A 26,585-nucleotide genomic window follows, 5' to 3' on the forward strand; every position below is an offset into this window, starting at 1 on the left:
GAAACAGGACTAAGATTTGGAAGAGGTTGGTAGTCACAGACTACCTAGCCTATCTGGAAAGGGCTGCTGAGATGAGGGACCTGAAACATTAGTCTTAAACTGTGAAGGCCTTCTGGTAGTCTTCTTAGATCTAGAAGAAAAAAGACAGATGTGTCTGTCTCCTAACAAAGGAAGTCTTAAAAGAAAATTTCTGTGGAATTTTGGGACAGGAGACACAAATGTGCTTCAAGTCTTGAAGTTACTTTCCATTTTCTTGTAAGGACTTAATTAAATCTGCAGCTGCAGTACCAAACAGAGCAGTGTTATCCAGAGGTGCATCCATCAATTTTACTTTGATCTGGCAATGGTTGAAGCTTCAACCAAGAATACCTTCTTAGGACAGACCCAGAAGCAGCTGCTCTAGAAGATGCTTCAACTGTATCATAACTACATTTAATGGAGTGTTTAGCCACTTGAGAAGAAGCTACTAAAAGGGATACAACATGATTTTTTAGGTCTGAGTTTGGAAGCTGTGAAAGAGCTTGGGAGGCCTGAGAAAGAAATGCCAAGGAATACCTTGACATGTGTGTTTCATAGTTCATAGCTCAGAAAGCCAAAGTGGCAGAGGTGTATACCTTCTTACCTAGTCTTTCCATTATCTTGCTCTGCTTATCTGAAGGAAGAAGCTTAGAAAATGGCAACAATCTAGAGGATTTGTGAGAAGCAATGAAAAACCCAACTGGATCAGCTGAAGGACATTTATAAAGGAATCTGCAGTCATCAGGCACTTTGTAAAATCTGTCAGCTTTTTTAGGAGCAAGACTCTGTGAATCTGGCATCTTAGAAGCAGAGGACAAATCGTCCAAGAATACTGGGAAAACAGGTGGCACAGCAGATGGAGATTCCATTTGCAAAAGGTCATACCACCTTTTTTGCACTTCAGAGATCTGAGAACACTCCTATTTAAAAAAATTCTCTCATCTTACTACTGGTCTCCCCAAAAGAAATCTCTTCCACTGGAGAATCTGCACCATTGGATTCATCCTCTGGGGAAGCATATTCTAAAGGGGATGTAATATGTGTAGAGTTTGCCAAGGAATCTTCATCAGAAGAAAACAGCTATGGGGAACTCCTGTTCCCTAACCCTCTTAACAGGGGAAGAAGTAAAAGAGGGAATAGAGAAATCAGTGGAAGGTTTAAGAACCATCAAAGCCTTAATCAACCCCTGAAAAAATGTATCCTGGTCAGACTGTGGAGAAATAGGGGCCTGAGTGTTTTTTTTTTCTTAATACGCATTTCTGCATGATGACCAGCAGAAGAACCTGACGTAGGCCTGCCTTCAGTGGCCGACACCAGGACCTGTTCCCTAGCTGGAGTAAGAGGTATAACTCTGGACCCTTCTAGCACTGTAAGCCATGGTCCCCTTGTCTGTCCGAAATGGATGTCTGCACTGCCTCTGAGGATGTGCCTAGGTCAGATTCTTTAACAGCATCCGAGGTGGTACCTGTCGAAGAACTAGACTCAACCTCCGAACGTAACTCCGGGTCTTCACTAATCTCAAGTGATACGTCGGTGGATAAAGGAGCAACAGAAGAGGATTCAGGGCTAGGCTTACTGACCTTCCTCTTTAAAATCGGTTCAGCTGAAGGACCCAAAGAACCCTCCATAACATCCTTAGCTAATCTTTTTAGTCATTGATTCTCCAAGTAAATATTCAAAGCCAAAAGTCGGCTTCACACCATCTTTGGGACAACGGCCTGACAAATCGAGCAAGAGAGATGGTCATGATTCAGGCCTAGACAGACAAGACAAAGAGTATGTCTATCCTTATGTGGAATTTGCCTTCCACACCTACAACTGCCCTTCTTGGATGACACGAGCTAAATACAGAAGGCAGCAGCAAAGAAACAAATCCCCAGTGGAGCAGTTATCTGAAAACTGGCCGCAATCAATGGAATCAGTCAACAGACCAACGTATGAGTCAAGCGTTCTGAATGGTGGCAGAAAAGCTATGAGGATTGTACGTGTGGGCATCATTTTATGGCTGACATCTGCCTGGCCATATGTGCGACATCCAATGTACCTGCAGTAGCTAAAAGCTGTTGTATGCTGGCTGGAATTCGGGTCATTTGGGCGGAGGATCTCTCCATATGTATAGAATACAGCAACATTGCTCATTCCTAAATTTTGTATAAGCTACAAGCAATTTTGTCTCCAGTTAGAAATAGTTCATGAGGAAACAGCTTAAACAGCATTTTCCAGTAAGGCAAAAATATTCCTGGGCAAATTTAGAATAATCAGTGCAGATCACATCAGTAATACTGGAAGTCTGGGGGATTAACAGCTGATGACAGGTAGGGTTACCACCTGTCCCACTATGCAAGGGACAGTCCCTCTTTGGGCAGTTGTGTCCTGCGAAAAAAAAAATCGAAAAAATGGCAAATGTCCTGAGATTTTAAGACAAAAATGTTTCCTATGTTTTCTTTAATCATTGCATAAAACAGTTATTTTGAAACTGAAATATCTAAATGTTACATGAATTAGCACAAGCAACTCAAATGCCACAAGAATATGCTTTTATTTTGGCTAAAAAGTGAAACTCTGTCCTTTGTACTGGTCATGGGTATGATTTGTCCTGCAAAATCAGATATTTCTACAAAAAATGTTCCCCTTTGGGCATTTGAAAAGGTGGCAATCCTAATGACAGGTAGAATAAAAATTAGGTATCTGGGTTCCAGGCCTCAACTTCCCCTGGATCAAAATCTGTGTAGAAGTTATTTGTCTGCCTCACTAACATCCAGTCACAGACTGTCCATACATAACCGATAGGAAATCACTTGGTATACAAACAGCAGAAATGCAGGGAGTCTCCAGAAAAAAAAACATGAACTTGAGTTAAATTATTTTCCTGGGTCAGATGCCCAGTAACTAAAGTTTAGACTGGGAGACTTCTTAGGCTTGGAAGTCATCATCTGGAGACATTCTTAATACCACATTAAAAGTTAATGCAACCCATTGCAAAAAAAAAAAAAAAAGGCAACATAAGCTAAATTTCAAAGGAAGTACTACAAGCTACAACATTAAACAAATAATATATAAAATCAGGTTTAGGCAAAACAGTTTTATTGTGCAAAGAAAAAAAAAAATGCGTTCAAGAATCAAGGCACATCTCTTAACAGGGTTACCAATACAAACAATGTTGCACAGCTCCTCTTGTCCATTCCTCACACCACACAGTTCATCGTTACTCCACAGTTAATCCTAAGACAAGACATACAATATTAACCTATAAACTTTGTATGGGTTACCCTTCAGCATTTTAATAAGATGGGTTCAAGCCTGTTAATTATCTGGTGGATTAGGTAGCTGAATTGTTTAGGATACATGCACTTCCTCTTTTTTTATTTCTTTTTTTTTGTTAAGAACAAACAGTGGAAAGGCCAGACTACCACCACATAACAGCAATTTAAAATTAGCTGTAACAAACTTGGCAGCCAGGACAGCTGTACAAGCCAGATTGCTGGGCACTGAAACCTTATTCTTTATTCTGATTCTCAAAGTAGGCACACACCAGTGAACGTTATATAGTACTTGTTAAGGAACATGACAAATGCACACAACTTGGCTCCCTGGTGCTTCACCACTACAAAGCCCATCCGTCTGACCAAAATGCATATGGGACAATTCAAAGCTCACCTACTGCTGTGTTACTAAGACAGGCTGGAAAGCAGAGCTCTTAGTCTGTACACAGGCCATGACAAAGAGATGGATCAGTTAAATGGTTTTAATATACCTATAAAATAAAGATACTGAAAAAAGAAAACTGTATATAAAAACAACTAGAATTTTAACATTTACATCATCGAATATATTTAGAATAAATTTTGTCCATATAAATTATTCCCATTTGTTCTTTGGTCAGAACATCAGTCAGCTGTGAATATTCTGCTGGAGATATCATCCAATAGCCAGTCTATTCCACTGAGGAGGTTTAGTCCAGTTACAGCACTGCAACCTTGAATACACCAATGGTGAGTTTTTATATTATCCAAGTCCAATGCCTGTAGATAGAAAGAATGGACAGTAATTAAGCAATCTTCTCTCATTCTTTTCATAACTTTTCATGTGTGGAGACTGCAGGCAAATGAGAGCACTATCATGGCTAAATGACAAGCACACAGTCAAGGGAGTTCACAAATGGAAATTGCACAATAAAATCCTGTACTACAAAGCAAAACTTCTTAGAAGCTCATAGCCATAACATTCTCAGCTAAACTGATATTATTTGTTAGTTCAAATGAAAACAATTCCCTTTTCAGCAGTCATGGAGAGACAATCTCCATAGTTGAAGTAGAAGATTACATTTTAGTACAGTGGTATAACAAGCAGGCTAACATATCAGTTAAGATTATTATATAATCACAGAACAACAATCACTATAATTTCTTATGCCATAGATACCTTATATTAAGTTTCACCATCTCAAACTATGAAGTCTATGGACAGCATAAGAGTTACTGATGTGCATGTTATTAGAATCAACTGAAAATCCTTTGGAGGGGAAGTACAGTTGTGTAAGTAAGCTTACCATAACACCAGATGTTCAAATGACCACACCGCTGCAGTAGCCTTCTCTATATGGATTATATATTGCCAAGTATATAACAGCTGGCTAGCTTCCAAAACTTAAGGGTACCTTTCATGAGCCCAAAACATAAAGCAGCTTAAGCAGAGCTCAAGAAATTGGAGTAACTAGGGAAATTATTTTTTGAGTATAATACAGAATTGGAATTGCCTAGACATAGTAAGGCCTTGCTGAGTCTAATTATGATGGCTGGCAAAAAATAATTACTAGAAAATGGAAATCAAAATCTGGACCATCTTTACTAGCAGTAGCGAAGATAGTAACAGAGATAAAACAACTGGAACTGGGATCGTTAGGGCAAATTACATAGGAAAAAATGGGACATGTGGGATCAATACATGCAGAGGAGTAATGAGATTTAAAAGACGGCATGATTTGAATGAGCTGTGTAATGGCTGACTACTAATGACTGGATATGTTAAAAGTGATGTGTAATGTTTGCAGCTACAGTTGTGTCAGCACGGTTTGGAATATTTAATGTTTGCAGCTGAGATTGTATCGCTATAGTTTATCTTCATTTATGCATTTATGTAAATGTAACATGGCCAATGTCATACATGATAATTTAATAAAAATGATGATTAATAAAAATGATTCTTATTTCTTTCTAAAAGAAAAGAAAAGAAAAAAGTAGTGGATTGGACATCACGTCCATCAGGGCGTTCATGCCAACTGGGGAGAGGCTAGAGTCCCAAAAAGGTCAATGCTAGGAAATTAGAAGTTATGTACTCACCATAACGTTCCATCTGAGTAGGTGTATTCATTTGTCTGCAACCTGTGGGTTATGGATCCGATATCGGATCCGAACCGGCATGGTTTTCCAGCTATGGATCCGAGCTCTCAGCTCCTCCCCTCACCCATAATGCCCTGCTCTCCCTACATGACCTCAGATCGAGTTTGCCAACAGCATGAACACCCTGAAAAGGGTAACACATAATATGCAGGAAACTGAAAAGGCCAGGGGGATAGGAGGGCGGGATGGTTGCAGACAAATGAATACACCTACTCAGATGGAACGTTATGGTGAGTACATAACTTCTAAATCTGAAGTAGGAGATTCATTTGTCTGCAACCTGTGGGACAGAGTCCCCAGCTACCTGAATCTTGGGCGGCCATCATGGAAGGATATTCCGGTGCACCGCGGAGCCAAAGGATGCTCTACCCCTAGATGTAATATCCAACTTGTAGTGGGAAATAAAGGTATGAGATGAAGCCCAAGTGGCTGCTGAACAAATATCATCCAGAGGTATCCTAGCCTTAAAGGCCGAGGTAGAGACTGACCGGGTTGAATGGGCATGTACTCCCTCCGGTGCGGGCCTTCCAGAAGCTTCATAAGCCAATAAGATGCACTGTGAAATCCAGCGAGATAATGAGACTTTAGAAATTGGCTTGCCTAAATTAAATTTAGCAAAGGAAATAAACAACTGGTCGGATTGCCTATGACCAGCAGTCCTGTTTAGATAAAATCTAAGTTGCCTGTGAACATCTAAGGAATGAAGCTTGTATTCACCCTTGTTTTGATATTTAGGAAAGAAAACAGGGAGGTTAATGGATTGATTAATATTTGCTTCAGAAGCTACCTTAGGAAGAAAGGACGGGTTGGTCCTGAGGTATACACAGTCCGGATGAAAGACCAAGTAAGGAGGCTTGGCTGATAAGGCTTGAAGTTCTGGGACTCTCTTGGCCGAGGTAATGGCTACTAAAAAGGCCGTCTTGAAAGATAAAAATTTCAGATCTACCGTCGCCGCCGGTTCGAAGGGGGGAGCGGTCAAGGCCTGGAGGACCAAAGAAAGGTCCCAAGGAGGAACCACTTGCTTTACAGGGGGCCTGAGAAGAAAAGTACCTTTTAGGAAAATCTTACACAATTTGGCAGACATCAGTGGACTGGAGTCGTGACCAATATGATAATGAGAAATTGCCGCAAGTTGTACTTTGACTGTGGAATTGCTGGCACCATCATTAAAAAGAGTGGTTAAGAAGTCAAGCACCAGAGGAAGGGGAACTGTGAAGGGGTTTAGACCTTGCCGCTCCGCCCACAAGGAGAACCGTTTCCACTTGCTGCGGTAAACTTTCCTGGTGGATGGTTTATGAGCCGCCACCAGGATGGCCTTAACTGGGGACGAAATACCGGGAGTCCTGATCAGGAGTGGAACTGGAGCAGCCAAGCGGTCAGCTTCAGGTTGTCCAGATTCGGGTTGATAAGTGGGATGGATGAGATATCAGATCCGAATGGGATCTAGAATCCAAGGAGGATTCACTGAGTGAGACCTTAGGAAGGGAACCAGATCTGTCGAGGCCAAAATGGGGCAATGAGAATCATTCTGCACCCCAACCGAGAGGCTTTCTGAAGAACTTGGAGCATCAGAGGCAAGGGGGGGTAAGCATAAAGAAGACCGGGTGGCCAAGCATGCACCAGAGCGTCTCTTGGGGTATCTCCGGAGGAGGTATTAGAGCGAAAAACTGTCGCACTTGGTGTTTGAGGAGGCATAAAAAGATCGCAACAAGGAGTTCCCCACCATTCAAGATGCGTTCCGCTACCTGAGTATTGAGAGACCACTCGTAAGGGGTGAGAATGGTGCGACTGAGTTTGTCCGCAAGGATGTTGGACCGACCCGGAATATGCGTTGCTATGAGAAAGCGGTTGGTGGAGATTGCCCATTCCCACACTCTCATGGCTTCTCGACAAAGAGGGTAAGACCTGGTTCCTCCTTGCTTGTTGATATACCAGACGACAGACATGTTGTCCGATTGAATCGCAATTGTTCCCAAGGGAAGAAAGGCCTGAAGTGCTAGCAACGCTAAGAGCACTGCTCTCATCTCTAGAACGTTGATATGCAGTAAGGTCTCTGAATCGTTCCACGTGCCTTGGACCGTCCGGCCTGCAAAATGCCCCCCCACGGCGGGGCGTCCGTGGTCACCGTGGCGAGAGGGGAGAAGCACAAAAGGCGGCCTCCGTGGAGATCTGGAGAGTGTAGCCACCACAGGAGGGACCGCTTGCAAGCCTTGCTGATCGCAATGGGATGATGCATAGGAAGAGCAAGATACGACCACTAAACTAGGAGTGTCCATTGAAGGATGCGCATATTGAACCTGGCGAGAGGAAGAAGCGTTATCGCTGCCGCCATGGACCCTAGGGCCCTCAGGACCAACTCCGCCGGAACTGAGCTGGAGTGGAGAATGGCCCGCACCTGGAGCTGCAGATTCTGAATTCTGTCCGCAGTGAGGAAGGCTCTTAATCGCCTCGTGTCTAACCTGGCACCTATAAAATCTATGAACTGCGTGGGTGCTAGGTTGGATTTTTCTGTATTTATTGTGATGCCCAGACGGGGAGCAAGATGGAGAAAGGAGTCTCGCGCCAGTAATAGTAGATGCCTTGTTGGGGCGGTGAGACGCCAGTCATCCAGGTAAGGAAAGACCTGCACCACCTGAAGCCTCAAGTGGGCCGCTACCACTGCTAATACTTTGGTGAACACCCTGGGGGCTGTGGTGAGACCAAAGGGAAGGACCCGGAATTGGTAGTGACTGGCTCCCAGCCGGAAGCGGAGAAACCTCCTGGAGCGCCTGTCCATTAGAATATGGTAGTACGCATCCTTGAGATCTATGGAGCACATCCAGTGATTTTCTCCCAGAAGGGGGAGAATATACTGCAACGTAACCATTCGGAATTTCTCTTTGGGAACTGTCAGGTTCAAGAGTGAAAGGTCTAAAATTGGTCTTAGATCCCCCGTCTTTTTTGGCACTAAAAAGAACCTGGAGTAGAACCCTGATCCGATCTGGTCTGGGGGGGACGGGCTGGATGGCTCTTTTCTTTAGCAGATGGCCAATTTCTGCCAAAGCGGCCTCCCACTGACTGGGTGGAACGTCGGGGAGGGACTTCAATTTTGGCATGTGACGAAATGGGATACGGTATCCTCTGGATATGATTTGGAGGACCCAGCGGTCTGATGTTATGGACTCCCATGCCGCTAGGTGCTCCGAGCGTCCCCGACTGCCTCCAGAGTGGAGCAGCCGGGCAACCCTTCAGGGCTGCTGCGGGCGTTCAGAGAAAGGTTCTCTGGACCCGAAGTTCCTGGGAGCCCCTCTGCCCCTGGGGCAGCGTCCTCCCTGTCCTCCTCTGCCGCGGAAGGACTGGTTGTCCGGAGCGGGCTGGGATTGCTGCGACTTCCGGAACCACATCTTCTTCTGGCCCTTTTGGTTCCTAGAATAGGGCCTCTGGGGCACAGAGAAGCGGATTCCGACGGCAGACAGAGTCTTCCCGTCCTTTTCGCTCTGGGTCAAGGCATCACGAACAGTTTTGCCAAAGAGGGCAAAACCATTGAAGGGGGCGTTCGCAAATGACGCCTTGAAGGGCTCCGTGAAATCGCAATGATGGAGCCAGGCCTGACATCTGGTAACTAGGCCTGCCCCTGCGGCTCTAACGGCACCTTCCGTAGCATGGGACAGTAACCGCATAGAGGTATTAGTGACGGACCTGAGGGTGGCCATACGGGTGGAGTGCAACACTTTGTCCTCCTCCGACATGGACTCTGGGGGGGGATGCAGCGTATTCTTTGATAAGATCGCGCTGCATCCTAATCACATGTGCCAGGTAGTTCAGCGCCCTTACTGAGAAGGTCGCTGAACTAAACATCCGCTTCCCCAAGCGGTCCATCATCCGAGACTCCTTGCTTGGGGGATGGACTGAGGGACTTTCCTGAGCAAGTTCCCTCTTGGTGGCAGCCGCCGTCAACATGGCATCTACCGGGGGCCCCTTACTCCAATGGGCACGGTCAGTCGGGGGACTGAGTATACGGTCGGGCCTTTTTGGGATTGGCTCCACGGTGTCCGGTTCCTTCCACGCCCTGGTGGTAATGAGGTCCACCAGGGGGTCGGCAGGAGGGGACACCCAAGAGGTAGACGGGCCCGCTTCAAATGCCTCCAAGAACACGGACTCGTCCGAGGAAGACTTGGGGGCAGACCACCCTTATGCGGAGCATTTCCATGATGTCTCCAAATGAGACATCCTCAGGGGGTGATCTTGGGGAGCCTTCCCCTTCCTCCAAGTCCGTGTCTTCTGTGAGAGACTCGGGGGAGTCTATGTGCCTCCTTTTGCACATATGTTTGCGGGGAGCATCCTCCTGGGGGCTGTCAGAGGACTCCTCGCAAACAGTGACCTGTTCCAAAGGAACAACTTGGGGCAAAGGAGCGGGCTGTCCCAATGGCCGGATGGTGGAAGCCTGGCCCAGTGCAGATGGAGCGCGGGATGGAGCCGAAGCAAGTGCCGGGGGTCCGGAAACCCTCAACAGGGCCCTCTCCACTACATCAAAAGCCGAGGGGGAGCCGACCTCGACCAAAGGATCTGACAATCGGCTCCCCCTGGGATCGAGGAGTGGATCGGAGCCGGCGCGGCGCTCAGATCCGAGGGACAGTGCGCTCCGACACAGGCGGCGCCGAAGGAGCACTGATCCCCGGATCCGGCTCGGATCCAGGCTCCGAGGTCGGATCGAAGCACTCGAGGGCAGGGTCGGATCCGGTACCGAGTACTATCGGCGCCGACCCCCGGCTCGGCTGCTCGGCTCCAACTGCTCCGAACCCGGGTAGCAGGTCGGAGAAGGAGCTATAGGTTTAAAGAAAGGGGTCAAGCTCCCCCCCAGAGGGGGGGCAGGCAAGAGCACTCCCATCTGCATCTGGGCCTGGATGAACCTTCTCATCATCCGGTCCAGATCAGCGTCCGATAAATTATAAGTCGATCTCGATGAGGCTACCGAGGTAGGCCTTGAGTGCCTCCTGGATAGCCTCAACGGAGATCGGGTCTCCTCCTCCTCAGGTCCCGGTGAAAAGCACACGGGTGAGCCGAGGAGGGGGAGAACCAGCAGACAAGGAGGCCGGAGGAGAAGCCCGCTTGGCAGGCGGGGCCGAAACAGAGGTCTCGGCCTGCCGCTTATGGTGCTTCTCCCTCCGGTCCTTCTTTCTAGCTTCCCTCTCCTCCGAACCACTACAGGGAGGTTGAGTCCCAGGAGGAGGAGGGAAGCGGAGAGGAACGTGAACAGTACCCCGAAGGAGCGGAGTCGGAGCCAAGTCCGGGGGCAAAAGTCCCGCCAGGACCAGCTTAGACCTCCGCTCCTTCAATGCCCTGGGGTTGAACCCTGCACAAATGGAACATCCAGAAGTGAGGTGTTCAACCCCAAGCATCAAACACCAGTGTGGCCATCAGCAGGGGAAAGCTTATGGCCACACTCGGAGCACTTCGAAAAAATAGCCTTAGGTTGTTCAGACATCCTAAGCCTTGCTTTACTTAAACTAAAGTAAAAAAGTAAAAGTAAACTAGTCACACAACACAGGCCCAAACACACACTACGCTACCAGCGAGGGGAGGGAAACTAAATATATAAAGATTAATAAAACTAAATAGCTTTAACTACAAAAAGGGAAACCTAACCTTTCACACAAAACTGTCACAAAAATTTAAATTTTAGCACTAGAGAATCTTAATAAAACCACTTAGCTGTAGAGCTCAAGAAAACCAATCTGGTCACCAGCGCGGCAAACTAGATCTGAGGTCATGTAGGGAGAGCAGGGCATTATGGGTGAGGGGAGGAGCTGAGAGCTCGGATCCATAGCTGGAAAAGCATGCCGGTTCGGATCCGATATCGGATCCATAACCCACAGGTTGCAGACAAATGAATCTCCTACTTCAGATATAAAAGTTAGGTACCACCAAACTATGCGTCTGTGTTGCCCATTTTCATTCTTCCTCACCGAATGGGTCTCAGATCTGACTTGACTCGTCTTCTCTAGGTTCATAGGTGTGTACTAGGCTAATAGCCCTGGGGCCTTTAAAAGCCTAGCCATAGGATTACCCTGGCATAGTGCCACCCGACCTTAGTTCCCAGTGCCTCTGTTGAGTAGAGCCACTGGAGTTATCCTTGGGGTGAATTTTCTGTTTCCCATCCACTCATCAAGACTTCTCTTGAAGAGGGTTAGTGAGGTGCTCTGCTTGACATGTATGGGAAGTCTATTTCATAGCATGGGCAGTCTCTGGGTTATGAACCTGTCCCTCCAGCATGTTCTGTTGATTGTGGTAATGAGGTTGAGGTCTCTGGAGCATGTGGTGCAGAGGGATTGGGATTTCTTTAGATGTAGCATTTCTAACAGAGCTGGGTCAGACATGGATTTGTAAGTCAAGCAGAGATTGTGTCTAAGTATGCCATATGAGACAGAGAATAGTTGGGAGTTTTTTGAGTCTGTCCATATAGGATAAGTGTTTAAGGCCTAGGATCCTCTGTGAGGTACTTTTGCGGCCTCCCCAGTTGTTGCGTGTTGTAGTGAGGTACATGTCAAATGGGGGATTGTATTCGACTGGCCTAATGAGGAAAGAGTAGAGGGAGACAATCACCTCTTTCTTCCTGGATGCAAAACCCTTAGTAATGAGATGTGCCACTTAGGAGGACTTTCTGGCCACAGTGGCAATGTGGTAATCAAAAGAGAGGTTGCTGTCAACCTGTGTTCCCAGATCTCTTATAACGCCTTCTATGTTCAGTGGACTACCACCAATGTGGTAATTCATGGAAACTGGGTTTTTCCCAAAATGGTTGACGACATATTTTTTGGCACTGAGCTTAAGGCCATGGTTCTGACACCAGTCATTGGTCTCAGTGAGGCCATTCTGTAGGATGTCAACATAACTTGGTGAGTTAATAATAGCTCCCAACTTGCAATCGTCTGCGAACTTTGTCAGTCAGATTCCCTTCGTGTTGGCTTGGACTTCAGAGAAGTAGATACCAAACAGGAGAGGACCTAGGACCGAACCCTATGGGACTCCACTTGTGACTACTCATCAGTCTGACTTGCAGTCCACTAATTTCACACTGTGGGTTTTATCTGTGAGACACTTTACAACCCTCCTAGTGATATAGGGATTGATGCCTAGCTTAGTGAGTTTTTCTATGATTCCTGAGTTGGGAATGGTATCAAAAGCCTTGGCCACATCAAGGTAGGCTGTATGAACCACCTTGCCTTCATCCACAGCTCTGGTGACTGACTCAAAGAAGTTGACTAAGTCCTAGATTCTAGGATCCTACTCTGGAGTTCCTCCCTTTACCCATAATGTCCCTAACCACTGCATTAGCTCAAATCGAGTTTGCTGCTACTATACTACCTTAGAAATATAAAACATTATTATAATCATCATCATCATCTTCTTTCGGCTGTTCCTGTTAGGGTTCGCCACAGCGGATCATCTTTTTCCATTTCTTCCTGTCCTCTGCATCATGCTCTTTCACACCAACCACCTGCATGTCCTCTCTCACCACATCCATAAACCTTATCTTAGGCCTTCCTCTTTTCCTCTTACCTGGCAGCTCCATCATTAGCATACATTTCCCAATACATCCAGCATCCCTCCTCAGCACATGCCCAAACCAATGCAATCTCGCCTCTCTTACTTTGTCTCCAAACTGCCCAACCTGAGCTGACCCTCTAATACACTGTCCATCCTAGTCCCACCCAGTGCAAATATTAACATCTTTAACTCTGCCACATCCAGCTCTGACTCCTGCCTTTTTGTCAATGCCACCGTCTCCAATCCATATAACATAGCTGGTCTCACTACCCTCTTGTAGACCTTCTCTTTCACTCTTACTGGTACCAGTCTGTCACAAATCACTCCAGACACTCTTCTCCACCCATTCCATCCTGCCTGTACTCTCTTCTTCACCTCTCTTCCACACTCACCATTACTCTGAACTGTTGATCCCAAGTACTTAAACTCATCCACCTTTACCAACTCTACTCCCTGCATCCTCACCATTCCTCTACCCTTCCTCTCATTTAAACACGTATATTCTGTTTTAGCCCTGCTGACCTTCATTCCTCTCCTCTCTAAAGCACATCTCCACCTCTCCAGGGTCTCCTCAACCTGGTCCATACTCTCACTACATATCACAATGTCATCTGCAAACATCATAGTCCACGGGGCCTCCTGTCTGATCTCATCTGTCAACCTGTCCATCACCACTGCAAACAAGAAAGGGCTCAGAGCTGATCCTTGGTGTAATCCCACTTCCACCTTAAACGTATCTGTCACTCCCACTGCAGTCCTCACCAATGTCACACTACCCTCATACATATCATGTACCACTCTTACATACTTCTCTACCTCTCCTGACTTTTTCATACAATACCACAACTCCTCTCTAGGCAACCTGTCATATGCTTTCTCTAAGTCCACAAAGACACAATGCAACTCCTTCTGACCTTCTCTGTATTTCTCCAACAACACTCTCAGAGCAAACATTGCATCTGTAGTGCTCTTTCCTGGCAGAAACAATACTGCTAATCACTAACCATCATCTCCCTTCTTAACCTAGGGGGTATTATTATAATACTGCAGAAAAAGTGAAATAGTAACAGAACAGAAGCTCAAACAGAAATTGTGGTACCTAATCAAAATCTTCATCAGGTCACTCCTAAAGACATGGACAGTGGGAAGGTGCAGTGGGAGTTGAGGAAGAATGAAAATGGACAACACAGATGCATAGTTATGGTGAGTACATAACTTTAATATCTGATGTTGTCATTTTCATTAATTTCTCAAAGAATGGGGCAGAGTTCCCAGCTACAGTAACCTTGGGTGGCCCTCACAGAAGAATGTTCCAGAGAACCACAGAACCAAATGCAGCCCTGTTTCTGTAGATGATATCCAATTTGTAATGAGCAAAAAAGGTATGAGCATTAGATCAAGAGGCAGCTGCAGAAATATCATCATTGAAAGCTCTGGCCCAAAAAGCAGCTGACTTAGTCATTGACCTAGCTGAGTGTGCTTTTGGTAGTCTTGGCAAGGATAAACCTCTCAAAAACTAAACATGAGAAATAAAATACATTATCCGTTTGGGTAGCATAGTTTCTGATACTGATTTTTCCAGTTTGCTCTTGGCAATGAAACAAATGAGCAGTTTTTCTAAATTCTTTTGTCTTATGAAGATAGAAACAAAGTTGCCTATGTACATCTAAAAGGTGAAGCATGTATTCTCTTTTACTGACAAATTTAGGAAAGAAACCTGGCAATTTGATGACTTGACTGATGTCTATTTCTGAGGCAACTTTGTGTAAAAAGTAAGGATTAGTACATAAGGTAACTCTAGCTTTATGGAAAATCAAATAAGGCAGTTGTGAAAAGAGAACTTGGAGTTCAGAGACTCATGTGTCCCAGAAGTTATAGCCATAAGAACAACTGTCTTCCAAGAAAGAAAGAGATCTGCTTTAGCTGAGGGCTCAAAGGGGATTGTACTAAACTCTGTAATACAACAGTAAGATCCCAAGGTGAAGTAGGATCCTTTATTGGAAGTTTAAGTAAAAAGGCACCTTTAAGAAACACCTTACATAACTTGGATGAAGAAGCCTAAGTAAAAAGGTACCTTTAAGAAACACCTTACATAACTTGGATGAAGCTAAAGGGGAAGCATCTCTGATGTGGAAGTTGGAGATGGCTGTCAGCTGAACTTTGATGGTGGAGAAACTCACACTACCTTGAAAAATAGAAGCAATAAAATCTAAAACAGCAGGGATTGGAGCGGTTAAATGACCAAACTCTCTCTGCTGAGCCCAAAAAGAAAACCTTTTCCATTTACTTTTATAAATCTTTCTTGTAGAGGGCTTCTGAGATGAAAATAAAATTTGGCAAACCACACAGGAAGGCCTGGAATGTCTAGCCATCACTGGAATTGGAGAAACCATGCAGTCAACTTGAAGCCTGCAATGTCCAGATGCGTCATTCCTCATGGATGTGACAGGAGATTTGGACTGGGTTTCAGTGTCCAAGGAGAACATAGTAGATAAGACCACAGGAAGGGGAACCAACACTTGCCAAGGCCAAAAGGGGCAATGAGGATTACCATTCTCTTTAACTGGAGTGCTTTCTGTAGGAATTTGGAGATTAAAGGCAGGTGAGGATAAGCATAAAGAAGACCAGAGGGCCAAATGTGGACTACAGCATCTCTTGGTGAATGTCCCAGAGTGGGAATTAGGGCAAAGAACCTGCTGCATTCTTTGTTGGAAGGGAAAGGTGAACAGATCACAGGAAGGCTGACCCTATTCATGGAAGATCATATTTGCCACTGATTGATTGAGAGACCACTAGTGAGGCATTAAGATAGTTCTGCTGAGCTTGTCTGCTAAAATGTTGGACTTCCCTGGTATGCGCATCACTACAAGAAAGAGGTTGGCGGACATCACCCACTGCCAAACTCTCATTGCTTCTCGGCAAAGGAGGTAAGACTTGGTCCCCCCTTGTTTGTTGATGTACCAAACTACTGACATACTGTCCATTTGGGCAGCAATTCTCCCTTGAAGAGAGTTCTGAAAGGCCTGCAATGCTAAAGACCGCTCTCATCTCCAAGACATTTATATGCAATTTGGTGTCTTCTGGAGACCACATGCCTTGAAAAGTCCATCCCAAGAAATGTCCCACCCACCCCAATTGGAAGTCATCCATGGTAAATTTGACATTGGGGGGGGGATAAAGGGATGACCTTGACAAATCTCATCGGGTTGAATCCACCACAGTAGGGAGTCCTTGTAAACCTGCTGCTGTTGAAGAAAGGACCATTGTACTGCCAGAGTCCACTGGAGGCTTCGCATATGAAGACAAGCAGTAGTTATCAAAGTAATTGCAGCCGCCACTGATCCTATGGCTTCGCGAATCAGTTTTGCTTTGTGGGGGTTGGTGAGAAGGAACCGGTCTGACATGCAATCTCTAAACAAGAATTCTCTTTTGTGGTAAGAGATTGAGATGACTGCCTTATCTAGATTAGCCACTATAAACTCCAAGACTTGAACTGGTTGAAGATGGGACTTTGAAAGATTGATGGCAATTCCTAGTGATTGGGATAACTGGAGTAACTAATCCCTGACTCTTTCTAGGAGATGCCTGGTTGATGTGGGGAGGAGCCAGTCATCTAAATAAGGAAACACCTTGAAATCCATGCAGTCTTAAATGGGCTGCTACCACTGCCATGCATTTGGTGAACATACTGGGGCTGCGGTGAGACCGAAGGGCTAAGGCTCTGAACTGATAATGACTGGCTTCCAGCCAGAAGTGAAGTGATCTTCGAGAGCATCTGCTCTTTTTGATGTGACAGTATGCATCATGAAGATCAACAGAGCACATCCAGTTCATCCTTCTGTAAGAGCAAAATGGACTGAACCGTGACATGTGTTGGTAAAAAAAATAGACCATTGTGTTACTAACACCCATTGAAGAATTCTCATGTAATATCTTGCTAGAGGAACTAGGGCTATAGCCACTGACATTGATCCCAAGGCTGGCAGAATCAACTGGGCTAGAGTGTGATACTGTGAATTATTTTTCGGACCTGGAATCTGTTTGTACTCTTAACAGAGGAAGAGAACTTGTCATGGATAACGTGTTGAAATTTGCTTCTATGAATTCCACTGTTCGAGATGGTTCTTATGGAGATTTGCTGTAATTTATGGTTATACCAGGATGGGAGCAAGTCTGGAGTACCTGATCTCATGCTCTTATTAGCAGATGCCTGGTCGGGGTGGTAATGTATGGAAACACCCAGAATCCCTGCAGTCTGAAGTGAGCTGCTACCACTGCTATGCATTTGGTTAACATCTTGGGGGGTGGGGGTGATGGACCAAAGGGCAGTGCTCTGAAATGACTGGCTCCCAGCTGGAAATTTAGATACCTTCGGGTTTGTATGTTCATTTGTATGTAACAGTAAATATCCTGAAGGTCTATTAAGCACATCCAGTCATCCTTGCAACAAGAAGGGCAGAATGGACTAAACCATGACCATCCAAAATTTTGTATGTCTAACTGATTTGTTCAAGTTGCAGAGATCCAAAATCGGTCTCCAGTCCCCTGTTTTCTTTGGCACTGGATTCTATCTGGTCTGGTGGGTCTACTTGAATGACTTTTTTCTAGCAGCTTTTGTGTTTCCAGTGCTGCTGCTTTCCTCTGACTTGGTGGAACACTGGGAAATTTGCATGCAGATGGAGGTGGAAGGGAAAGGGAATTGTATAACCTTTGGAAATAATCCTCTGCACCCACGTATCTTTTGTAATGTCTAGCCAAGTTCTCTGGTGCCGGGATAATCGATCCCAGATTGCCTGCAGAGGGAAACAATCGGGCCCCCTGTCAGGAGCACTGGTAGGGTCTGTCTGAGAAGGAATCTTAGTACCCTTGATTTTATAGATGGCATCCTCCATTGTTATTTCTCCCTCTGTCTCTGGAAGAAAAATCTCCATGTGATTCTTGAAAAGGTCCTTGACATTTTCAGAACCACTTCTTACCACCACATTGATTTCCAGAAAAAGGTCTCTGCTGGGTAAAAAAACAGATTTCCAAGGCAGACAATGTCTCTCCACCTTGCTCACTGCAAGAAATTGTCTCTTTAATGGCAGACTAAACAGCAAAAAACCATAAGAGAGCATTGATGAATTACACTTTAAAGACCTCCGCAAAGTCACACAATCACATCCAGGCATATCTCCTAATGGCTATACCTGAACCTGTAGTCTGTGAGGAACCTTCAAGCTGCATGAGAGTAGAACCTCATGGACTCATTTGATATAGACTGTAGGGTGGCCAATCATGAGGAATAAGTCTTCTCTTTCTCCGTCGACATGGACCCAGGGGTACAGTTAGAGATTTCCTTAAATAAGTCCCTCTGTAATCTAGTGAAATGTGTCAGATAGTTTAACAACCATAAGGCAAAAGTCACTAAGGCATAAACTTGCTTTCCATACCTGTCCAATGCCCTAGATTCTCTATTAGGGGGATGGACAGAGGAGCTCTGTTCAGCCAGTTGCTTTTTGGTGGCTGCCACAACAACAGCAGCATCTACAGGAATTATCTTACTCCAATACTGTCTGTATTTGGGTGTTCCAAGAATATTATCTGGATGTCTGGGAATCAATTCAATGGTGTCTGGTTCTTCCCAAGCCCAGCGGAACACAAGATCTACAAGCTCATCTGCAAGGGGGGAAGGTTAACCTAAGAGGTAGATGTACCAGACCCGAAGGCTTATAGGAACCACTTTTTTGGTGTAGGACTTCTAGAATGTCTCCAAAAGATATGTCTATTGGTGGAGATCTAGGAGACCCTTCCCTTTCATCAAAATTTTTTTCTTCTGTCAAAGATTCCTGAGGGGAAATCTAAGTGCCTCCTTTTGCACAATCTCTTTTGTGGGACCTTTTCAGCGGGGTGTTCTGGAGATGTATTGGCAGAGGCAGGGAAGTTCCCTATCTAGAACTGCCTGGAAGCTCTTATGGGCTGGCTGTCTCTGTGGCATAGGATGAAGAGGCTCAAATTGGATCGGAAGAGGGAACATGAATTGGATCTGAAGAGAGAAAATTTGAGACAGCTCTTGGGTGAGAGAATACCCTGTTCACCACCTCGAAGGCAGAGGGAGCAGGAGATGCCGAGGCCAAACTGACCAGAGCCGAAACTCTCAGATAAGACAAACAAGGGCCTTCCCCAACTCTCCACTCTGAGGCAGGAGTTGAAGCCGAGCTGCCCAGCGCCCAGAGGGGAAACAACAGCTGCGGAGGCTTTGGAGTCAAGGTCATTCCCTCTGATCCAACTCTGACACTTCGGCTGTGAGATACATCCTGCTTAAGGAGATTCAGAGTTGAATGGATCAGGGAGGCAGTCAGAGGCGAAGAGAGGTGTATCTTCAGATCTGATGGTTCAACTCTTGGAGATCTCGGATCTGGAGGGCTCCAAAACAGAAGTTCAGACTGGAGAAGGAGTAATGCCTGTACGTGAGGGAGGTTTAATGCTCACGCGCCGATGGAAGCGGAGCCGTTAAGACCCCCATCTGGATCTGTCTTCTAAGAAATGTTATTATCCTATTCACCTCTGCTTCAGAAAGACTTCAGGAAGACCTGACCAAAGAGTAAGTGGAAGGAGGTTGAGAAGACTTTGTTGGGGTCTCTTGCAGGAAAGAAGACCTTAGTCTTGGGGGGAATGGATCTAGGGGAAAAAAAAGGTTATGTACTCACCATTAACATTCCACCTGTGTTGTCCATTTTCATTCTTCAACAGTTGAGTTTGGATCCAAGTCTGATGTTATTTTAGCTTGTGGCCACTAAAAAAATTCGAGCTCCTCCTTTACCCACAATGCACCAACTCCTAATACATCTTAGATCTTGTTTGCTGGTTGACAAAGTAAGAAATATAATATTCCTGACAGAAATAGCAATTATCTGGAGCTCAACATAAGGAACAGTGGTGTCTTTATAAGTTCTCATTCTTCCAGAAATCAACTGCAAAAAAGGTTGGAGACTGGAGAAGAGAGCTGAGGAAGAATAAAAATGAACAACACAGATAGAATGTTATGGTGAGTACATAACTTCTTTATCTATCCCTAGCTACCTAAAATCCCAGGTGGACTCCAAGGAAGGATATTCCTGAGCACAGCCGAACCAAATGCTGCTCTTCTCCTACAGACCAGATCCAGTTTGTAATGAGTAATAAATGTATGAGGATTGGCTCAAGTTGCAGCCACACATATGTCGTGTCCATGGAAGCCCTAAGAAACACTGAAGTAGTAGCCATGGACCTAGCTGAATGGATTCTTAAAGGTTTTGTTAAGAACAGACCCAACTTATTGTAGAGAAATGATATACAATCCATCAGCCATCTGGCTAAAGTTATCTCTGCAACTGATTTACCAAAGTTAGAATCTCTAAAGGGGACAAATAATGGATCCATCTTTCTAATTTATTTTGTTCTCTGTAAGTAAAAATGTAACTGTCTGTGAACACCCAATAAGTGCAACATATATTCAACTCTGTTTGACAAATTTAAGAAAGAAAATTGGAAGATTAATGGAATGGCTGATGTTAGATTCCGACACCACCTTAGGAAGGAAAGAAGGATTGGTTTGTCTGTCCCTATGAAAAATCAAGTAGGGAGGTTAAGAAGACAATGCTTGAAGTTCTAAAATCCTTCTAGCAGAGGTGATAGCCACCAGAAAGACAGTCTTCCAGGTCTGAAACTTAAGATCATATTTTGCTGCTGGTTCAAAGAGGGAATGGATCAAGGCTTGCAGTACCAAATTTAAGTCCCACGGAGGAGCTGGATCTTTCTAAGGAAGCCTCAAAAGAAAGGTACCTCTCAAGAAGGTCTTACAAAGTTTAGATGAAGCCAGGATGGAGTTCTCAAATCAAATGTGAAAATTAGAGATGGCTGCAAACCCAACTTTAGTGGTCAAGGAGCTAGCTCCATCATTGAAAAGTGTTGCCAAAAATTCAAGGATACTTTAAACTGGGGCAGAAAATGGGTCAATATGTTTCTGAAGTGCCCAAAAATAAACCTCTTCCACTTATTTCTGTAAAGTTTTCTTGTAGAGGCTTTATGGGAAGATAAAAGTATATACAACGGACCAGGGATGAGAGCATTGGTTGTCTGGCTATTAAAGAAAGAGGTGAAACCACACTGTTACAGCTTTAGGTTTGAGATATCCGGATGAATCATGCCTGTTAGGTGAGACAGGAGGTCTGGAATTGAATCCATAATCCAAGGTGGGTAAATTAGGTGAGGCCAAAGAAAGGGGAACCAAATCTGCTGAGGCCAGTAAAATGCATTGAGGATGACTTTGCTCTTCAACTGGAAAGCTTCTGCAGAAATTTGGGGATCAAAGGAGTTGGTGGATATGCATTGAGGAGACCAGGGGGGTCAATCATGTAGTATAGCATCTCTCAACGATTCCTCTGCATTTGTTGCTCAGGGAGATGCAATGAGATTTCAGCATGGCTGACCACATTGGTGAAAAATCATTTCTGCTATGTTCATGTTGAGACCACCCGTGATGTAGACCTGCTCAGTTTGTCTGCTATCACACTGGACTCCCCAGAATGTGCACTGCTATCAGAAAATGGTTGGATGACATTGCCCATTGCCACACTCTGAGGGCTTCTCGACATACGGGATAAGACCTGGTTCTTCCTTGTTTGTTGAAGTACCAAACTACCGACATACTGTCTTGTCTGAATCAAAACTGTCCTGAAAGGGCAAACACATGCTTTCCAAATCTGTCCAAAGCTCTAGACAGAGGACCTCTGCTCAGTGAGTTCCATCTTGGTGGCCACCACCATGGTATCTACAGGCATTCTCTTGCTCAAAAACTCACTTCCTACAGGTGGGTGCCAGAATCCAACCTGGTCTTTTGGGGTTTAGTTCAATTGTGTCTGGCTCCTTCCATGCCCACCTAGAGATCAAGCTAATGAGCTTGTCAGTGGGCAGAGTTACCCAGGAGGTAGACGGGTCAGACCCAAAGGCGTCCAGGAATATTGATTCCTCTGGGGAAGGGTTATCAGTATACCAACCACCCCTTTGCTTAAGAATCTCAAGTATGTCTCCAAATGAGACGTCTTCAGACAGTGATCTTGGGAACCCTTCCCTTTCATCAAAATCAGTACCTTCGGTGACGGGCCTAGAGTGCAGATGGGAATCAGTATATGGAAAAGGTACTCTACAGGTTACCGGGTCTATGGGGGGGGATGCCTGGTCCCAAACAAAGGCCTCAGATCTGAAGAGTTAGGATCCGATGAAGCCTTTGTTGACTCAGAAATCAGCTGAGCTGGAGCAGTCTTTGGATCAGACTTATGCTTTTCCTAAGGTGGTTCTTTGATAGGATCTGATGAGGGAGTCGAAGATCCTGCAGGCCTTGAAGGGTTAGTTGAAGGCTCCTTTAACTTAGGTTTGAGGGTTCAGCCCCGGAAATAGCCTCTGAAAAGGATGAAGGTAGCAATGCTTTCAAGATTATTTTTCCTATCTGCGGTAGCCTGTAGGTTGAAGGTCTTACAGATGGAATAATCTACTTGAAGATGGCCTGGGCCCAAATAGTATACGCACAAAGAGTGTGCATTGGAAAGAGGCAACTTGTGCCCGCATTTCTGGCACTTTTTAAAGCCAGAAGGACCTATTTCAGACATTTTGAAGATACTAAAACAAAAATAGTAGAAATTTTTTTTTTTACTAGTAAAAATAGAAATTAAAAAAATACCAGCAATGGTAATTAGAACTAAACTAAAAAGGGAAAGGGGACAGAAGAGATTACAAAATGGTAAGATTACAATATGGTAAGATTACAATATAAAAATGTAAAATAGGGTGGATTTAGTAAAAGAAAGATCTAATATCTTACAGGGAATAAAAATGAAAAAATAAACTTTTCTCTTAAATGAAAATGCTAGAGAGCTCAAAGTGATCAAGTCTAAATGTGAAAGCAGCAAACAAAATCTGAGGTATGTTAGGGGTTGGTGCATTACGGTAACGGAGGAGCTCGGGAGCTTGTTGGTGGCCATGAGTTAAACAGCCAAGTTGGATCTGAACCCAACTGTTAGGATTGAATGAAAATTGACATCAGATTCAGAGCTTCGGAGCAGAGGAGACTGAGGCTGAAAGCTTCAGATCCGACAATTTCGGATCACAGTATTTAGTGATTTTCACTGGAGGCTCAGATGTTGGAGCAGATTTTGGAGACTTTAAAGGAGAGTGCTTTCTATGCTCCCTAGACTCCACAGAGTTTGATTTTTGAGAGCGGGTTTGAGCCTCTGAAGTAGACACAGTAGACAAAGGTGCAGAATCAGAAATAAGGCCCTTTGCACCAGTTTGTTACATCGATCACTGACGACTCTGGCAGTGAAACCACCACAGATATTACAAGTAGTATCTGGGTGAGCAGGACCTAAACACTAAATGCACTCCCTGTGGGCATCAGAGTTGTGTATCTTGTGCCACAGGAAGTGCACTTAAATCTAGTAGATTTCTCAGCCATTGTGAAGGATAACAGCTCACAAAACAAATCAGTCAAAAAGATCCAGAGATTTTTTTTTAAATAATGGTAGAGACACAGAAGGAAAGTTACACCAACAATGGTAAATTTTTCCATTTCTTAAGAAGGTACAGCAAAAAGGGAAAATTTCTAGCCTCCTTAATATCTGAGAATACCAAAGAATGATAAAGTTAGAAAAAAGATAAAACTAGCTTAGCTGTAAAGAGAAGATGCTATAAGAAAGATAAATAAGGAAAATGAAGTTAAACTCCAAAGTTTTTACTCACAATTCCCAAAAATACAAAACTGTTGAGCTTGAGAGACCACAATCCTGAATGAACTGTTAGAGTGGCAAAAGAGATCTGAGGTAATGCAGTGGTCAGGGGCATTATGGGTAAAGGGAGGAGCTAGAGAGTCGGATCCTAAAATCTAAAGAAAAGTGGCAGAGTCAGATCCAAGGATCAGATCCAAAACCCATTAGTTGAGGAACAAATTAAAATGACAACATCAGATCTAAAAATATAAGTGCTGACCCAGGCATAAAGGCATACAAAAATAGGAGGGATGGAGTGGCTACTGCTGCAGAATGTCTACTGTTTTGGTGACTTTACATTAAAGTGTACCATGTTCATCCTTTGATCACTGTTGCAGTGGCCTTCGGTATATGGGTAGACTATCACAGCTTATACCGACTGGAAGGAGGAAGGATGAGGGTGCAGGAGCCCCTGGAGAATGGTTCTAACAAAGCCTGCTCTAGACTTGGAGAAGGAATACAGTTTGCAGTGTTTTTTCAGAGGTATGTACAGAGGTCAAAGTTGCTGACTCTATAATACTTCTAGAAACCAACCCTTTCCAAAAAACACAGATGAAGCCAACAACCTTGCATAGTGATCCTTGCCCTGCCCAAAATTGCTTTATTGTGGAGGGTATATAAAATAGTAATAGCATGAGACAACCATTTGGAGACAAGTTTGCTTTGGGGGGGTTGTTTTTTTTTTCTTGCCTTCATTAAGAAACGAATACGCGACCAGTTTCTGAAAGGTTCAGCTCTGTCAAGATAATATCAGTTAATTGTGGACATCCAGAGTATGTAGAATCATTTCTTCTATATTTTTAGGTTCTGGAAAAAAGACCGGGAGATGGATAGCTTGGCTCAGCATAAACCAGGAGTAAGGGATGGATTAGTTCTAAAGGAAATCCATTAGCAAACATGCTGAAATAGCGGTCAGATGCATCTTGCTAAAGAAATATAAAAGGACAGAGGATAACAGCTCACACAAATATTGTAGATCCAGAGAAATACTAGCCTTAGAAGAGTCTTGGTTCTTGACTTGGCACCAATTAAATTTTTTCCATTTCTTAATATAGGATTTCCTAGTGGGTTTTCTAGCCTCCCTTAATATCTGCTCCATGTCTTCAAAAAAATAAGTTTCTAAAAGGTATTAATACTCTATCATCCAGGCAGTTAGCCAAGTTATTTCAAGATGTGAGGAAATGTATGGTAATTACCCTTTGCCATTTCCAAAAGAGGGAAGGAACCACTGTTGCCTGGGCCAAATAGCAGTCACCACAATTATTTCTGGAGAGTCCTTCTAAATATTCAGATTGACCTTGGATGTCAGCAGAAAAGGGTGGAAAAGCATACAGAAACATTCCTGTCCAAAAGAAATGAAAATGCATCTAATCTCTAGGCCTTCTTGCAGAATTGTGCCATTTGATTGTTGTGAATGGAAGCAAACAGATCCATCTGAGGTGTCGCTCTCAACTTGATCAATTCCTGGAAGACCCCCCTGATTAACTTTTCATTTGTGTGAGGTCTGTCCTAGTCCTGATCCACTGGTCTACCACATTTCACTCTGACAGAAAGTAAGGTGCCTGTAGAGTTAGATTGTGCTGAGAAGCTATATACCAGGCTGCCATGGATAGTCTGCATAAAGGATAAAATCTGGGCCCCCACTGTCTGTTTACATAATACATTATTGTTGTTTTTTTCTGTAACCACTTATCATGGTCCTGGGACCCAGAGATGGTTGAGAAAGATGAGATCATTTATTACTGCCGAAATCCCTTTTATGTTTGGGGGTTTTGGCCTGTCTTTTTTTTTGTTCCAAAGATACTGCACTTTTACTTCCACAGATGCTACTCCCCATGCAAAGTCTGAGGTGTTTATTGTTCCAGGCTGTGCTGAGGACAATGGGAGATCGGGATTCAGATAAATTGTCATTCCACCACAGTTGTTCCCTTTTCACAAATCCCAAACAGGAATCTGAAATGTCAGAGAATATTGATATTGGCACCATACTAATTTAAGGTACCTGTGAATTCTAATATTGGGTCTGGCTAGAGGAATTATGAGAATCACTGATGCTATGAATACTAGCATCTTGAAAATTTTCATGGCTGAGGCCTTATACAGAGTGGAAAAAATTATAAGTTATGTATTTACCATAACTTGGTATCTGTGTTCTCTTCTTTCATTCTTCCTCATGGTTGGGTTACAGATCTGACCCTCAGATCCAACTTGGCCGCATTTTTACAGACTGGGATACAAGTCTCGAGCTCCTCCCACTTCCCACAATGCACTGTCATCTGTTTAACTCCCTCAGATTGAGTTTGCTGCAAAATAACTGATACAGAGCAGAGAAGAAAGAAGGGAGTACACATTAAAAACCAGAGGCTCAAAAACCAGGAACATCAGTTCCTAAAAATGTTCTCTGCAGGTCTTCTAGAGCACCAGGTAGGGGGATGCAAGGGAGGAAAGGTGAGGAGGAATGAAAGAAGACAACACAGATACCAAGTTATGGTAAGTACATAACTGATAAATCTGATGTTGTCTCTTTCATTCCTCCACACAGCTGGGTTAGAGTCCCCAGCTATACAACTCCTGGGTGGTCTCAAGTAAGGATATGCTGGAGCACTGCTGAATTGAATGAAGCTCTGTTCCTGGAGACCATGCCTAATTTACAAAGCGAGACAAAAGCATGAGCTTCTGGCCAAGTGGTTGCTGCACAGATATCATATAAAGATGCCTTGGAAGAAAAGGCAATGAGGTGGACATAGACCTACTTTACTGGACCTTAGGACAATGAGGTAGCCTGCAATCCATTCTTGGTATAAATCAGGGTATGAGAGAAGGACACAAATAATTGTTCTGACTTTCCAAAAGGTTTCGT

General features: G+C 44.3%; 1 protein-coding gene across 2 annotated transcripts in view; it reads right to left on the reverse strand.

Moving 5' to 3' along the window:
- Nucleotides 1-3,080: 3,080 nt before the first annotated feature.
- ARL2 (ADP ribosylation factor like GTPase 2) overlaps nucleotides 3,081-26,585 on the reverse strand; it is a 722,587-nt gene continuing 699,082 nt past the window's right edge. For both annotated transcript variants that reach the window (XM_044075687.1, XM_044075688.1), the window contains one exon: nucleotides 3,081-4,040. In XM_044075687.1, the coding sequence (XP_043931622.1) occupies nucleotides 3,906-4,040 (135 nt within the window). In that variant the 3' untranslated portion in view covers nucleotides 3,081-3,905. The remainder of the gene's footprint in view (nucleotides 4,041-26,585) is intronic.

This window comes from Protopterus annectens, chromosome 6.part1 (genome assembly GCF_019279795.1).
Source record: "Protopterus annectens isolate FY-2018-M chromosome 6.part1, PAN1.0, whole genome shotgun sequence".
In the NCBI taxonomy this organism is placed as follows: Eukaryota; Metazoa; Chordata; order Ceratodontiformes; family Protopteridae; genus Protopterus; species Protopterus annectens.